The sequence below is a fragment of the Lutjanus erythropterus genome, chromosome 8, assembly GCF_056507025.1.
Source record: "Lutjanus erythropterus isolate fLutEry1 chromosome 8, fLutEry1.hap2, whole genome shotgun sequence".
Taxonomy (NCBI): Eukaryota; Metazoa; Chordata; class Actinopteri; order Lutjaniformes; family Lutjanidae; genus Lutjanus; species Lutjanus erythropterus.
Window position 1 is genome coordinate 26,081,395 of NC_139324.1, and position 17,665 is coordinate 26,099,059.

The following is a 17,665-nucleotide window of genomic DNA, read 5'->3' on the forward strand; positions in this document are numbered from 1 at the left end:
ATGAGCAGCCCTGTGGTCTCCGCTGCGGTCTTACCGCGATGAGAAGTAGTGAAGTGAATGTGAATGAAATGAACTCACTGATGCAGAAAAGGATTCATGTGCGTCCACTGACAGCAGTGTCTCCAGGGCTGGCCTATAGGATTACCAAGCTTATGGCTTTACAAGGGACATCCAGCAGGGAACTTGTAACTTTGTGGTTACAAAACTCATCTGCTGTCACCCATAATCAGTATTAATGATTAATCACAGGGGTGGCTCGATACCTTATACTTGTTCATTTTTTCTGATATTCAATCCAGTGTCCCATCAATACCAATATTTACTATCTGATCAGCACCATCTTTGATTGATCATTAATCAATTAATCACTGTTAAGAATTTAACTGACTGAGAGTGTATTAACCAATAGTAGGGCTGCACATATTACTGAAATTGCAATATGGCCAAGTGCAATATACAAATCAGTCAAAGCTGCGATATTGTGTTAAAGGTAAAAAGCATTATTTTTTTAGTGAAAATGATTGTGATGCAAAAATGACCATTGCCACTAATTGTGAATCATATCGCAATATCTGTCAAAATAATCACAAATTATTTTATTACCATATAGTGTAGCCCTAACCAATAATGTAATATAATGATAATGTACTGATAGTAATAATAACAACAATAGTGTACTATTTCTCTGGAGCTCAGAGGTTTTCAGGTTGACAAGAGCAGTTGTTTCAAGCGAGACTTATTGTTTCATTATACTGTTTGTTTTGTTTATACTTCATGTATTGTTTCATACACACAACTAATGTGTCTGTTGAATCTTTTTTTTTTTTGTATAAATTATTATTAATGAATTGACTGACTGTTGACATGTTCAACTATAGATTAAGGAACATGCAAAATTTGAAACCTTAATGAGCATCTTTATGATGAGATACAAAAAAAGAACATTATTTCATTTAATTCCCCACACTGGAATTTTCTGAGGTTCCTTGATAAAACATTGTAAAATATTATGTGGCCAAAAGTTCAGAAATTTGGCTTTTAAGAGCCTAGGTACTCCTTTCATTTTCAGTTGTTGAATGAAAGGATGTAAGGACAGTATTTTAAGAAAACAACAAGCAAAACAAAACATTTCTGTCACAAAAGCTAATAACATGAAATGTTTCTGTACTGTGAAATACATGGCAAGTGGACCAGCTTGACTGCAGAAATCCGGGGTATTTATCTTACATGTGAAAATCACGTAGCCATTTTTGTCAATTACAGGCAATTGTCACTCTGTGGAACAGGAAGCTTGTGAGTGATTTGCGGGGGAAGAGTTATTTCCATCAGTTCAATTTCTGCTGGTCTGTGATGGAGGTCAATGAAGGTCGGACTGTAAATTGTCCCTCCAAAGTGAGGGTAAACTCCCTTGAAAGTTTCTGTTATTTGGTAGTGAAAAAAAACATTTGAGCTTTTTCAGTACACTAGCACTACAAATGACTCAACCCATTATGGAACAAATTAAAAGGGAAAACAACCCAAATTATATAATGACTAACATTCACTCAGTGGCGTGAATGTTAATGGACAATTTCAACCTTTCATTTGGTGTTTTGTTTTTTACTTTGCTGTTTTTACTGCATGACTTGAACTGCAACAGTGCAAGCTGTAAGCAATTTACCCAGAGATGCAAGGGGAGGCCCAAAGCAATAAGGTGGTGTTATTAAGCAGATTGCATCTGTGCAGTATAATCTTACAAAGGGAAGGAGCGAGGCAGAGATGCTAAGTCTGCAGCGGTCAGAGGATACACAAACAAGCCAAACAGGAAAATTTAATTACTGTTGGAGCTGGAGCTTACCTCTTGAGGGGCATCTCGGACAACTTGGCCCTGCAATTCATAAACACCTGCAGTCTTACATTGACCACTTGACTGAGCACCTGCATGAGTCACAGAAGAAGAGACCCAGTTAGAAATCAAGAGCAAAGTGCAACTCAAGCCCAGCCCAGCCCCAGCAGAGTCACAAGAGACACACGAGCCTTCACTGAACAAAAGGACTGAAGGCAGCTCCTAGCTCCACTGCCCCATTACTCCAACTATACAGACAACAGGATCAACAGGATCTCATTGTAAAATGACAAAGCATATATTCTTAGATAACATCTTTCACAATATAACAATGGCTGAAAAATAATGAGCCAGTGGTTACGAGCGGACTGAGCTGCCATCCTTAAAGCCAATTGTGATGCTGATACGCTGGCATCATAATTTCTCCTGCATACTGCAGTACACTTCAGAAAAGTGTACACTGCAAGCAACAGCTTCTGAAGGTGGCTGTCTGACTGGCTGTCTGTAAAGGAATGGTGAGTCATATTTTCATATTCACCCAAGTCAAATTCTTCACCACAGCAAGCCTCCAGCAAGATGCAGCAGACAGCTAATGGGATTCAGTGAAACTAAGCTCACTAAGTAAACAGTTTCTAAATAACATTATCTGTAAAGAGTAAATACGCATACTAGTTGAATATATAAACATAAAGTTAGGACTTTTTCTATTTTTCTGATCAATTCTACTGATTCAATAAATGTTTTTGGACAGTACATTATCTTTAACAGTGTACAAAAAACAATATAATCATGAAAAAAAGGAAAGAAAAAAAAGAAAGGGAACCTTGCAGTCACATATCCCCATCAACTAGTCAAGTTCCAGTTTCCATCCATGTCTGTCCAGACTCATATACTGTATATAGATGTAATAAAGATTTTGAAAGAATTGAATAAAAGGTAATATGTGTTTTTTGACAAAATGGAAGTTGCTACTATAGACATGCATGAGTCCAGTGAATAATTTCCAGTACAGTGTCTTCACTTTATAGGCTATTTTTATGGAGGACTACACAAGACTGAGTGAGGGCTGAGAGTATTTTTGCTAGGGATTCTCCAAACCCATGATTTTCAATGATTTTAACGTCATGATTTGATTCTATTTTTTCATTTAAACATTTTTGTTTAGCATTGACAGCTCTATCACTGTCCAGTCTTGATTTGTCAAGATCAACAGATCATAGGTTTTATGCTCTGACGACTGTCATTTACATTTTCAAATTCTTCTTTAAAAAGATAACTTATATGATATCACATGTGATATAAAATCCTGCAAGCTACGCCGTGTCTTCTTTGAAGTGTTGTTGTTTTTCTTTGAACATGCGCCAAATGCTGCAAGTAGGCGTGGGTGGAGTAAATAAAAAAAATAAATGGACAATCAGTGATTCTGCCTTGTGACACCACTAGTTTTTGCAGAACATTATAATGCCACAGTGAAGTTGATCTTTGACTTTTTGGATCTAAAATATCATCTCATCTCACCTAATCATTTTATCCCTGTAGATATTTGTGTGAAATTTTGTCATAATTAGCATATGAAATATTGTTTTGTGAGGTCACAGTGACCTTGACCTTTGACCTTTAAATTCTAATCAGTTCATCCTTGAGTCCAAAGGGGAAATTTCTGACAAATATGAAGAAATTTTACCCAGGTGTTCCTGATGTATTGCATTCACAAGAATGAAAAAGGACATGAGGTCACAGTGACCTTTGACATTTGATCACCAAATTCTAAATCGGTTCATTCTTGAATAAAAGTGGACATTTGTGTCAAGTTCGAAGAAATATCTTCAGGGCGTTTCTGAAATATTGCATTTACAAGAATAGGATGGATGGACGGACAGATAGACAAGCTGAAAACATAATGCCTACCGACATGGCTGTCTCCAGCATGAGGCATTAAAATTCTGTCTAAATGTTTGCACCTTGTCAAACTTTGTGTTTCTGTACCTTCCTTTCAGTGATCGTGACTTGAAGGAATCGATGGAAAAAAATTGGAGAGAAGAATACAGCTTACAATCAGCAGAGCAGACATCTTCTGTGCCTCCCTAGTGAGGGGGTCAACGATGGCCACAACATCATAGAACACCTCGTTTTCCCGCGGGGAGAGATGGAGCACACTGAGGAGGAGAACAGCACACCAAAGTGGATTCAGCAACACAAGGTTAAACAACCCTTATTCAGCAGAACTGCAAATCAAAAGATTCGCCTTTCTAGACTGCTTGAAATGATGGCGTAGCAATTTTCAGATCCATTATAACAAAAGAAGAATAAACACTTCCTTGTGAGACTGCAGAGCCAATAGGACAGTAAACAGAGAAAAAACTCATTGCCCACCTGTGGCTGTCTTTGATAAAGTGGACATCCCTCCTGACCTCTCCTTTGGGTGCTGCAGTTAGGAGGGCATCAACTTTCATAACTAAGTCACTGGCACTATGGGGAAAGAGGAGTAGCAGGGTCAGTCCATCATTTATTAATGCTACAAGTTAGGAGAGATGTCAAACAGAGCTCTCATAACGTGATGTCACGCTGTTAACAAGGTAGCCTCATAATTCAGTTAATGCTACTGTACCTCAAACTGAGACAGTGATATTGTCCTCATTACACAAAACATTTGATACGGCACACGTGTTAAAGAAAATATGAGGAATATGTGTTCACAGTAACCTGATATTTTTAGTGGAGCCCAAGTGGGAATTTTTAGACCAATGCTGATTTTTGACGGGAAAAATTCACTGACTACCAATATGGTGGCTGATATAATGACAGATAGACTTTTCTAAGTGGATTGTGAACCAATATGAAAGCTGCTTTCTTAAACAAATAACTTTTTTTGAAGAATATTTAAGTATATTTTTTTTAGCATGTTAAGTAATTTAAAATACACATTGTGAGTCATTTATTTTAAAAATTAATACTGAGAAATAAAGAATAAATAAAACTAAATAAACATCTAAAAAACATCAACACTGACAACTATTTAAATATGGTCAATTAGGGGACTGTAAAAAAGAAGCATAGTCTCTTGGCATTTAAATCTGCGATGCATATCAGACAGCAAATACACTGATATCGCTAAATCTGTGATAGGCCCATATCAGTAGATATATCGGTTGATTGATATATCAGTCCGGCTCTAAAATTTAGGCTATGCTGAGATATACATATTTGTTCAAATAAAAATGTAAATTAGGGCTGGGGGTGAAATGGACAAAATATTTTTTAGATAATTATTAATTAATTATTTGATGATTAAGATGATTACTTAATATTATAATTAATAAAATAATAATTATTAATCAATTACTCATGTTATTAAATAACTTGTGATTAATATTTATTTATATTTTTATGTTATTACTGATATTGCAACAATATTGTACGGATAAAAAACACAATTACATTTTTGACTAAATATTATCAGTAATGTAAATATAATGACTAAGTGGATAAAGACAAATAATAGAACAGCTAGAACACACTGGTAAGTACAGAAAATTAGATCTCTTTACTGTAATGCAGCCTTAAAACTAGGAGAGGACAACACCTATATCATACGATACAATATACCAATATCTAAAATCTAAGACGATATTGTAGCCTTGTGTCAAAATATCAATATAATATCGATGTACTGCCCAGTCCTACCACAGATAGTTAAAGAAAGAAGGAAGAGACATTTTTGCTCACAGAAGAAGGTAAAAAAAAAACAAACATACTGCTTTGGCTTCATCCCCATCTGTTTAACTTGGGCTTTGACTTTCTCTGCAGAGCCGCTCAGTGTAATCTTCTCCAGCAAGTGAAAATCCTCCACAGTGAATTCCTCCTGCTCTTCAAACGGGCCGAGTATCTAACATGAGGAAAAGAACGCAGTTAGAACATGACTTCCAATTCTTATCTCAGCATGTATTATTTACTGTTTGCCAAGTGGGTCTTAAATGTAATGTGATTGTAACACTGTTTTATCCACTTAAAGTCATGGTATTCAGTGAGTGTGTTTTCCCCCCTTTTCTATTTTGGGCGCAGAGTCCTGCCACTGCAGCAGAGGAATGTAAAATGATATTAATTGTTACTGCCATCTCAGAGGCTGGCCTCTTCGTCCCTGGCTGTCAGCATCACTGCTGCTGAGACATCAGTCACCAGCTCTGTGCACGCATACAGTCAGCACATACAGACACACAAACACACACACACACACAGTGCAGTTTGTGCCACCTGTGACCTTTGAGAAACAGTCGTGCTGATTTGACAGTACTAAGGAAAACACAAGAGGGAAAATCATCTAAAGTGCAGCGGCTTAGAGGATCCTGCTCCACTGTACCAAACAGCAGCAGCAACATTTAACCAATGCTTTTTACCTTTCTGACAACATTATGTGGTCTATATAACTTTGTAAGCAAGAAACTATGGATCAGTTGTCTTAAGTCACTGAAAAGATGTATGGCTGAAACTTATTATCATTATCAATTAATATGCTGATTATTTTCGTGATTTATTGGTTCATCATTTCATCTATAAAATGTCAAAAAAAGTGAAAAATGCTCATCAAAATTCCCCAGAGCCCAAAGCCAGGTCTTCGAATTGCATCATTTGCCCAACAAGCCAAAAGCTCTTTATTTACTATCACAAATGACAAAGAAGAGGCAGCCAATTCTTACATTTAGGAAGCTGGAACCAGCAAATTATGTTTTTTGCTTGTAAAATTACAGAGAAAATTAAAGGGACAGTTAACCCCAAGATCAAAAATGCATATTTCTCCCTTTATCTGTAGTGCTATTTATCCATCTTTAGTTTTGGTGTTCTACTGGAGAAAAGACAGACATCTCTACAGCCATCATCTACAAAACTCAGCAACTTTTACTAAAACACTACAAGTTAAAGAAAAAAATATGTATTTTTTAATTGGGGGGGAACTTTAATTGATTATCAAAATAGTTGGCCATTAATATTCTTTCTAACAATCGACTAAGTGAGTAATCGTCACAGCTCTAAGAGGATGCTAATTAAACTGTACTGGAGTTGAAGTCCACTCACCCTGCCATTGCTGATCACTGCCCGCTGTCCAGGACTCAGCTTCAGGACGTCTCGACAAAACAGCTGCTGACTGCGGATAAAATCCACTTCCATCGTGTTGAACTTTTTCTCAAAGGCATCCTCGTCCATGCCCTAGAGCAGAATAACAAAAGTTTGTTCAGGTAAAATAAATTGATTGCATTGTTGGCTCACACAATTCTGATGAATTTGTGATGTACTAAAAGATCCAATAGACTAGCTCAAGGACCTTTCTGCTTTTACAGCCTGTTCAAAACAAAACCTGAATGATGCATTGGTGCAAGGAATGATGTATGTGAGGCAAAAGAATTATTCACAATATCATTGATGCCTTGCATCAGCACAATCACTGTAGCCTTCAAACATAAAATATTTCAGCCGGAGGACCGGGCTGTAGGAAATGCACATGTGTGAAAATTAGATTAATCAATTTGTAATTAATATAACAAACTCTTAATTAAGCCTTGGCCATTTCTGTCCATAACAAATTAGGTGTGGGAGTGTGGAGGGTTTGTGGAGTCAGGTTATTAGTTTCTCCAACATCTCTCCTCAGGAGAACAGGTGAAATACCAATAATGTCAGCACAATCCAGTCAGCAAGTCTGTCTGGCAGCCAATAATAAACTCATATCCCTCGACTCTGAGTCTCAACTCACACAGCCACCTCCTACCTATCTTTCCGTTGCTATTTCCAGCCCATTCTCTCCCCATTGTTTAAGGATGGTATAATTGAAGGGCAGTTTGTTATGGCTGGTCCCAAATGTAGCCTGTGCCATATGGCTTATTCCTTATGGGAGAGATGGGAGGTCTCCTGTCAGCTGATTTGTTGATTAGTGTCTGAGAATTTGTATTCTTACGTGTAATGATGTGTGGGTGGATGCTGCACACTACAGCATGGAGAACACTAGTGTTGTAGACTGCTTAGAGCGGCAGAGTGATGGTCAGGCCTGACTGAGCACATGAGGCTCACACAACCATGAACGGTGAGCAGGAGCACAACTATTCATTCAGGTCCTGGAGACCAGGTATCCACCAGCACTTCTTAGTTAAAGATTCAGCATGTGGAGCCCACCGTGTGCTGGCCCCTGTGACAGATCAAGTGGAACTGACAGTGAGTAGGCTGCTTGCCTTAGCATCCACAGGCTGTGGAGCATCATGCGTGCTCTAAATGTATTCTGTTTGCTGATGTTCAGGAGAGGAATGAGAAGATGGGCTCATCAATCACCATTTTCACACCGACTGTGCGCTTAAATCAAGAATGCAGTGACAGACAAATCTCTGCAGGTGGTTACATTTAACCTTTGTTTTTGCCGTCATGCTCATCAATTCTGCCTAAAATGTTCACACTTACATCAGTGTTGAAAAACATTCCTCCAATTTTGCAGAGATATATTTCACTGACAGTAAGGTGGGCAATACTGCAAAATCTGATTTTTATCCAATTCAGGGCCAGAATCACTGGTATCAATACTTTTTATTATTTTATTACATAAGGGAGAGCAGTGAGTTATTATTTATGAGGTGAATGCACCATCAATTGGCCAAATCTACCTAAATATGGAATGCTAAACCTTTCACAGTCAGACTAGAAGGTTATAATATTCAGCCATTTTCATATTTCAGCTTTGAGGTATATGTTTTTGTTTTCTAGTCCATTAAAATACGAATTTAGTTTCTATTGGCTGAATGTATTATTTAAATGTTAGAATAATGAATATATATTTAAGTGGACTACTTAAGTAACAGCTATTGATGAGCAATAACAGCTTGAAAATGTAACAGTTTAACCAATGTCGAAGATCCGATTTTACTAAAATATTAATTTAAGTACTATATATCTGGATAGTCCTGCCTGAGCCTCTGAAAATACTCTGACAGTCAACTCTGTCTCTGTGTCTGGCATTGGGATGCTGAGGCACTTCTCTCCTCCTCCTCCTCCTCCTCTCCTTTCTGTTACAGCTCCAAGTTGTCTATCTTGTGATGTTTTGTTTTGTGTTGGAAAAACTGCGCAGTGAACAGCCTACCACACACAGTTTCATTCACAGCTGTGAAATATCTCCAAACGAAGCTCCTCTTTCATTCAGCCATCACTATGTATGGGACTTAACTAGTTGGGTGTGCATTGCGGCACTCTGCGTGTGCACGATGCATGTGTTGTTTGAGTGCATACAGACATAGACAGCACTGCAGGAGCAAAGAGCACATGCACTCAACAACTGAACTTTGATTGCACAGAAAGTTCTGCTCTTTGATGAATGAAGAAAAGGTATTGTGACAGCATCTTCAATAATGAGACGCAGTGTCAAATGTTATTGATATTTTGAGATCAATCTAACCACCCTGAACTGATAGACCTTTTAATGACACAATCAAGGGCACTGACCTAAAAACAAATAATTAAATCCCAAAACTTTAACTCACACTGTAGTCCCACATATCTTTTAAGGACAGATGATATGACATTGTATACCAATATAAATTTATGATTGATGATATAAATTTAACACCTGAATCAATCAATTAATCAAATGTGAATGAAGCAATCAATTAATCACGATTAACATACTTTTGTGTACCATTTCTCTTCTCTAACAGGTAACAACAGGTACACAGGTACACCCTATTTGACAATGTTTTGAGCCATTTGCTGAAACAGGACAGGTGCACAAGAGCAGCCGTTATAAGCAAGAGCCTGACTGTTTGGTTATTTTGTTCGTTTAAATTGTCTGTGCTTCATGCACTTGTATTTTGTAACTTATCAATTAGTAATCAATTAGTCAATTGTTCAACCATAATTAAGGAAAATTCACAAAATATGCAAACCTAAACATAAGCAAACATTTGATCCCAGCTTTTTATCTTGACCATTTTTAATACTTGGTGCTACAGGCACATTTTGGTCAGCATCAGAGGTCTTGAGGTTTAATACACAGCCTCCTGACTTAATGTAATTTGAAATCCAGCCTGTAGGAGAGGCAAATCAGCACAATATTCTAGTCATATAACAACAGTGACAATTCAAGACCTCATCCAGCCTCATATCACAATATAATCAACATATCAATTCATTGCAAAGCTGTCCCTAAACCTAAAGACACACACTTCTAAAGGCTTCCACTGGCTCGAAATACACGAAAATGCATATTAAATGTTTGAATTAAATGTTTGAACTAATGGAAAAAAAAAAAAAACGAACTAAATTCCTTAATCCCTCCTTTACCTGAATCAGTAAGTCCTTCATCTTGGTCCCCTGCTGGAGGAGCTGGCTGCTCTCTTCTTTCAGGAGTTTTTGCACAAACTCTGCTGCAGCCTTATTCTTCTGGGTGAGGAGAGAGGCCCAGATAGCCCTGTACAGCACAGTGTTATCTTTGCTGGGCTTTCCAAAGGGGTTATCTATCACCCCCACGCGCACTCCAGGGCTGGCCTTCTGCTTGCACACACACACACAGATACACACAACCACAGCAGAGATGTAATTCACACAAATATCACACATTCTTATATTTCCAGAGACTACCAGTGTCACTGAAGAAGAGCCCTGGAGGGAGAGGGTGTTGATTGCTTAAAAGTAACAGTAAAGGTTGCTCCTAGTCTCCTAATTCTACCAGCAATTTGTTTCTTTCATGTCAAGTGAATCAACAATGAATATTTCATTTTATGGGCATCTGAATTGTTGATTTTTTGAGAGCAGACAATTCATTATCAGATTAAAATTTACTTAGTTTTATGTCATAGGAACATTGATGTACTTCATCTCCTGTGCTTGTATGAGAGGTTATAGATTTACAGCAGAATTTTGTAGCTGCAGGGACACCGGCTGCAAGATTTGTGTCAAAGACAGGCCAATATGAAAAATGTTACAGATTGAGTCAACAATCACTACTTCTAAGAATTTAAAGCTTGTGATATATTGTCAAGACTACATAAAAAAAGATCTTGCACCAAAGTTGGAATTCTTAATTTCACTACAATAAATTACATCAATACTACAATAAAGTTTTTTAATTCAAATTAACAACACATGACATATGTCTATTTGTAGGTCTTCTGTCCATTTGTGCCTTTTAAAGCGTTCTTTATGGAAATTAAATGATTGGCTAAAAGAATGGGGAGATGTGAAAGGACAGGATACTCACCACATGTTTAAGAGCATTGAGCAAAAGTTTTCTTCCTGAGACTTTCTCAAAATCTCCGACTATCCACATGGTCACAGAACTCATTCCATCCTCATCTAAGGTTAAAAACAAAAAAACAATAACTCATCAGTACTCTTAATATATATGGTAAATACAAGACACAAAATCAGCACCAGTTACCAACAAAATACTGGCAAAATAAGCAAGTGGCTGGTAGAGTTGCTTAACTCACCAGCCAAAAATGGTGGTACAATGGAAATCTATTGCAGAGGTGCTAAAAAACACGGTTGCAAGCAATGTGACCAGTGGACAAAAAAAGTTGTTTTTGCTCATTTTGGAATAAAGTGTACATAAGTGCATATGAGTGTCTCTATGTTTGTGTCCAGCGTCCAAAATAATCACAGGTTATGGATTGATTTACTGATTATTTTCACCATTAATTGATTGATTGGTTCGTAAAAATCTTAAAAACAGTGAGAAATGCCATCACAATTTCCCAGAATCCAAAGTGGCACCTTGTCCATGCTTGTTTAGTCCAACCAACGGTCAAAATGTCAAAGTTATTAGTAGTGGTGTCATAATTCTTAAAAAAATCTACATGGTATCAAGCGTGATACAATGGCTGGTAAGCTACGCTGTCGTCTTTGACCTGCTGTTTTTTTTTTTCAGACGTGCGTTTGATGCCACAAGTAGGGGGGGGGTGGAGAGAAAAACACATAATGGGACAATCACCAATTCTGGCTTTCAATTTGATTTGTAACATTGAAAGCTCATTTCAATATATTGTCAATTTAATATTAAAACTGTGACACTAGTTATTAGAAAATCACTTTAATGATTATTACACTCTTATTATATTTTAATAATTACGAATAATTTAAAAAAGAAAAGCAACAAATCCATTAATTTGTTAAGATAGAACAATAAAATGTTTTTGCACATAAATGACTATTATTAAAATAGCTGATACCCCACAGCCCTCATCAAACCTGGTGTTACAAAGGAAACACTGTATCACTGTACATTCTGTCTTTTACAGTTTTATGGAGAAATAATTTTACTGCTCCATTTTTTCAGTTTACTAGCCATTGTATGGTAGACCAAAAAGTTCATTTTTGGACCATGGACACACATCACATTGCATTTCAGTTTAAGCATCCTGTTAAAATCTACTCCGATCAGTCCGCTGCAGTTGTACCACTGACTGATACATACTGAAAGTTCCAGTGGAGGGCAAAAAGCAGTTTTCTATCTCAATGTCAACTGTAATGCTTACGTGGCATTTAGCAAGAGCTGCTAATCCTTTAAAAGGGTTAGCTTATACTTATACACTGACAATCGGTCGAAAGTGAGAAGGAAAATGAGATTCGGTCATTACAGTGAATGTTCAGTTTATGACTGAGAGGTAGGAGAGACTGAGACATCTGGCAAAGAGCTCTGTATATTAGTGGAGAATAGTCCCACCTGTCACAGTTATATTCCCCTCAGTCAGTCAGTCAGTCAGTCAGTCAGTCAATCAGTCAGTTAAAAAAGCAGGCAGTCAGCCGATCAGCTAGTCCACAGAGGGATGATGGCAATCAGCCTCCTCAGCCTCAGTGAGACAGCTACACTCCAGGCTTGAGCAGTGAAATGCAGCTCTGACGACCATTTAGACTGTTGGCCCAAAGCCAGTCAGCAGACCCAGCAATCATCTTGCTGGAGGCGCAGCCTGTCTGCTTTAACAAAGGTCAATTTCACACTTTCATAGATCAGTAAAGCAGTGTAGGACTCATTTTTCTCTGGATACTGCTCATTTAAAGATTTTCAACAAGTAAATGCAGAACAGTTGCTCCACTTTAGATGACATGGTACAGATGCTCAAATATGTGATTTATATTGTTGCAATGCATTGTGTTAGCGAAAACGAAAGTGTCATCTGAAAACGTGTTAATTAGGAAACCAAAGCGAAAAATAATTAGTGACTCCTTACCACTGTTTGTAAAGTACTTAATTCTCTTAGCCATCACAGCTGTTTTGTCTCTGGAGTCCAAAAATGAAAACATAGTTGTGTCCTCCCATTCATCTACAACTGCAAGACAAGAAAGACAAAGTACAAAGAATTTGAGAGGAATACAGACAACGAAACAATAATGGAAAGTTTAAGATTAGTAGCACAGGTCACCTGGCTTGGCAGTGAAGTCCAGGTACTGTCGGTCAGTGCTTAGAATAAGAGGGTTCATCCTGGGAACTACGTTGGCCTGCTCCATTAGATAGTCCACGACATCTGAACCCTCAGTCAACTGTCCCTGTAGGCAAAGGGCAAAACAGATGAGAGTGAAGTCACTTGCTACATTTGCATGAACAATACTTCTTCAACCCAACTGAAATCATTCTGATTAGAAATTCAAATTTAAAAATAGTCCAAAGAGGTGAATGGTTCTTAAACAGTCTCAGTTTAATACTGATGCCTCCATATGACCTACATAAGCAAACAAGACCATCTGCTATTTGACTATTTTTACGTAGTTATTCTTACTGTCTGCCACTGAGTTGGATTCTTTGTGAAATTAGATTAAACATACCTGTGTTAATGTTTCCCCAAACAAAATTAAAGTGAATAGTACATTAGCCAGTTAAAGGGAACCAAAAGGAGATTTTCAATTGGGTAATTTCATTTTTGGATACTAGTGGTACCTTGCAGTAGCTTCAAGTGTTTACATGGATGCTAAATAAAGTGATCCTATAAAACATGTGTTTACATGCCCCAAAGCTTTAATCAGAATATAAGATATGGCAGAAGAAGAAGACAAAGTGTTTCTGGTTTGTCCAACTCCAGTAAATACAGAATAATAAGACGTGCTTTTGCACTCTAACTTTCAAGATGGACTTGCATCGTATCCTGGGAACAATATTGCTGTCTTTAAATCCTTAAAGGTTTCTAACTAAAAAAAAGCTGTATCCACTACCGACTAATTCTGTTTTGCTGGCGCCATGTTTCTGTCTCTTCCAGGAACTCGTTTATGACACGTCAGCTGCCCCCACATAGGGCAAGCATGAGAAAAAATATATTTATTCCAACCAGAGAAACAATCAGAATAAGGGTTTATACGATTAAGTTTTTCCTATTGAACATATTATATGAGGCACGTTTATTTTGATTGGGCTATTGTTCTGATTATTTATGTAATATTAGTGTCCATGTAAACACAGCTACTGAGAACATCAATCCGCAAGGGAAAAAAACACAAAAACCTTGTGTGGGCCTTATTCATGCACAGCCAAAATGCAGTGAAATGTAAATGTGTCTGCAAATGCAATAATGTGGAGAGCCAGGAAGGAATATTCATACGCTATAAACTGTAAAAATGCAAACTGCAATATCCTGCTATCTGGCAAATCTATGCTGGCTATGAATCTGTATATGCAACAAAGCAGTAAATGAACTGCCAGTGTTTGTTTATCAATCTAAAGGTTCTAATCCTAGTACAAAAAGGGGCAGATTTAGTGGGTTCAATATGAAAAGTGAGTCTCCTTCCGGACAGATATGTCATACCATAAAGACAGCTCTCTGGAAGGCAGTGGTGGTGTCCATTATGCGCTGCAGGATGATGGTTTCCAGCTCGTCTGGGTCCATCTCATCTGGGCTAAGAGGGACTCCATTAAATAAAGCCAAAGGAAGGGCACCCAGGCCACTGTTTTTGTAGAAGAGGGCACCATCCTGGAGCACAGAGAACATGGACTGTGTCTTTGATGCTTAAATTGATAAGTTTTTAAGTAATTATGTCTACTTCCAATATACCAAAAGAAACAAGAGCTACTTCATTTTCTTACCTGCCTTCTGTCATCATATTCAGATTCTACACCAAGAATCCTTTCAGCGTTGGCTTTGGGGAATTTTTTCTTCAGGTAAGCAGAGACTGCATCAACAGTCAGCGTCTCCCCTACACCTACTTTGTTGTACAGCTGCAAGAGAGTGGCGAGTCAGATCAAATTTGACCATCACTGTCTTCAAACCTCTGTGACTGTCAATAATTTCCGACTCCTTTCGAAAGAGCTGATACCAGAGGCAAACTCCCACTGACTCATCTAGTCCAATAATGTCTAACACCATGGGATAACATGAGGCACAATAAAACAACTGACTTCTGAGGCACGAAGAGACATGAGCTGTTGAGGAGTGTGCATTAGTTGTTCTTCAGGAAGTGCTTGCTAAAACTACAGAGATTTATACTGTATATATGACATACTTACTGAGAGCATGGATATCAGAGCCTGGGATAAATCATACTCTTCTGCAATGTAATTCAGCAGTCGGTAAAATCCAACCCCTGCATCTGAGAAGCCATCAATCTCATCTTTGGTGTTGACGACAAACACAAATCCAATTCTATAGAAAGGGGGCGAAAACAAGTATTCAATTTGCAGGTGAAATGAGACTCACTAGCAGGTAAAGATTATAAATGCCAAGAGTGGACCATATAAACAGCTGTGGAGGTTTGAAGAATAATAGCACCAACCTCAGGGGGATCTTGTGCTTGTAGAAAAGCTCTGCTAGTTTCACCAGCTCAACACTTTCCTCTCGCACTGGATCTAGGAACAGCACCTAACAACAAAGCCGTCGCTGTCAAATCTGAATCATAACGCATTTGCAGTACAAATACTCAGTATGTGACCTGGATCATAGATGAATTCGAGTTTAGCAGATACAACAACACACCCAGTCCCAGACAGTTCTGATAATCAGAGGCAGCGTTAAGTATTTAAAATGTACTCAGTATTCTTTTTGGAGAAAGTGTGTCTGACTGTACTGTCGATTTAATCTGAGTCTTCCAGAGATGAGTCGAAAACATCCAAAGCATTTCAAAGTAATGACTGAACTACAATGAAGACTACTCTCAATTTCATCCCTTTCATCACCACTACACTCTCAGCATCTCTAGCCTTCAGGGAACTCACCAGGTTAAAGAAATTGCGTCGGATCTGTCGGATGACGCCAGGAAATGTGGCCCTGAGGAGCTCCTGCACACCTGTTGGCCAGCTGCGGTACACTGGGTCATTTTCTATATCATTTAACCACTGCAAAGAGCATGACAAAAAGAGGGTTTGTGTGAAAATAATTCCATTTATGAGTTAAGTACAAGCAACAGAATAGAGTGGTGATTTTCTTACATTTTTACTAAGCTGGTTTTCAGTCAAGGCTGTGAATGCTAGAACTTGAGACACCCAGTTACAATACATGCATCATATGTGTTTGTTGGGCCTATAAATACTTTACTCATTTGTTTTTGTTTTACTTTACCACCCTGTATTTGTAATATCCACTAGTAATTCCTCCCACAAATCCAAATTCCAAAATTACATTTATAAATGCTCTGCATCCAACACTGGCAGCACTGATTTTCAGGGTGTCACTGTATTTCCAAAAGCAGCTACATCCTGTACTTGACATGAATGATTCGGTGTGGTGATAGGTGTTTCCTGTTATTTGTCGAGAGCACTAAGATACTGCACAGTTACATTAAGCAACTGTTGAAAGTACAACTCCCTATCAACTGCTCTATACCTTATTTAATCATAAGATGTAAAAGATGTACATACTTAAATCTGTTTTAACCAGAGTAATCAATAAATAGATAATTACATGCATGCATGTAAATTAGCAGCTGCATATTACTGGACAGTTCTGTGGACAGAAACAGGGCTGCAACTAAAAATTATTTTCACTATCGAGTAATTGACCCATTATTTTCACAATTAATGGTTTAGTCTGTAACAGTGGTTATTAATGTTTTTCAGGCCATGAACCCCTTAGCTGAAAGAGATGAAGCAGAGATCCACAAGTACATTGTATTAAAAATCTTGCTCACAAATACACAAATTAAGGTGAATGACCACATTTTTTTTCTTTACATTGAGTTCAGCTTTGAGGGGTTGGAGTCACAGCCTCAACCAACGGCAAATACGTGTTTGTTTGTTCGCCTCGGAGGGCAGTGGCCTCTCCTCCACTTTCACACATGTGTGACCAGGCCCTTACTGCAGTAACCATGCAGTTTTAGCATGGTTACGTGGTTAGCCTCACTCTCTGCACAAAGACTGGAGGCCTTTTGGCAAGGTTGTGTAAATTAATGAATGTGTCGTTTAAATGTTAGAAAAAAAACTTTCAAGAAAAAAATATGAACGAATAATTTGTTGGACCCCTGCAGTAACTCTGGGGACACCCATGTTGAAGACCAATGATCAATAATGACAAAAAAATGTGAAAACAGAGCCCAAGGTGACATCTGAAAATTGCCTCTTTAGTCCAATCAACATTTACTCCCATAAATGATCAAAGAAACACAGAATTTTTTTACAATGAAGAAGCTGGAAGCAGCAAATGTTTGACATTTTCATTGAATGAAACAACTAATCAATTATCAAAATAGCTGAACACTAATTTTCTTTCCACTGATCAGTTGATTAATTATTCAGCTCAAGACAGAAATATTCTGGACCTGATTAGTGCAACATTCAACATGTACAAATGGCTTTTTATGATAAATGACCAGAATCATAGCTGCAAAATTATCCATAATTGCTGGCCAATCTGCCACTAACAGTGGTCTTTCTCTCCATAACTTAGAGTACAAGCCTCCCCA

At 37.9% G+C, this 17,665-nt stretch overlaps 1 protein-coding gene across 1 annotated transcript in view; it reads right to left on the bottom strand.

The window, feature by feature from the left end:
• The window catches only part of uggt2 (UDP-glucose glycoprotein glucosyltransferase 2), a 55,125-nt gene that overhangs the window by 24,613 nt on the left and 12,847 nt on the right, over window positions 1–17,665 (bottom strand). The window contains exons 14-27 of the mRNA XM_084725058.1: window positions 15,984–16,103; window positions 15,545–15,630; window positions 15,279–15,414; window positions 14,859–14,990; window positions 14,581–14,745; window positions 13,210–13,333; window positions 13,018–13,116; window positions 11,049–11,143; window positions 10,133–10,339; window positions 6,896–7,027; window positions 5,581–5,711; window positions 4,199–4,294; window positions 3,879–3,981; window positions 1,838–1,917 (exon numbers count right to left, since the gene is read on the bottom strand). Coding sequence (XP_084581184.1) covers window positions 1,838–1,917; window positions 3,879–3,981; window positions 4,199–4,294; window positions 5,581–5,711; window positions 6,896–7,027; window positions 10,133–10,339; window positions 11,049–11,143; window positions 13,018–13,116; window positions 13,210–13,333; window positions 14,581–14,745; window positions 14,859–14,990; window positions 15,279–15,414; window positions 15,545–15,630; window positions 15,984–16,103 — 1,706 coding nt within the window. The remainder of the gene's footprint in view (window positions 1–1,837; window positions 1,918–3,878; window positions 3,982–4,198; window positions 4,295–5,580; window positions 5,712–6,895; window positions 7,028–10,132; window positions 10,340–11,048; window positions 11,144–13,017; window positions 13,117–13,209; window positions 13,334–14,580; window positions 14,746–14,858; window positions 14,991–15,278; window positions 15,415–15,544; window positions 15,631–15,983; window positions 16,104–17,665) is intronic.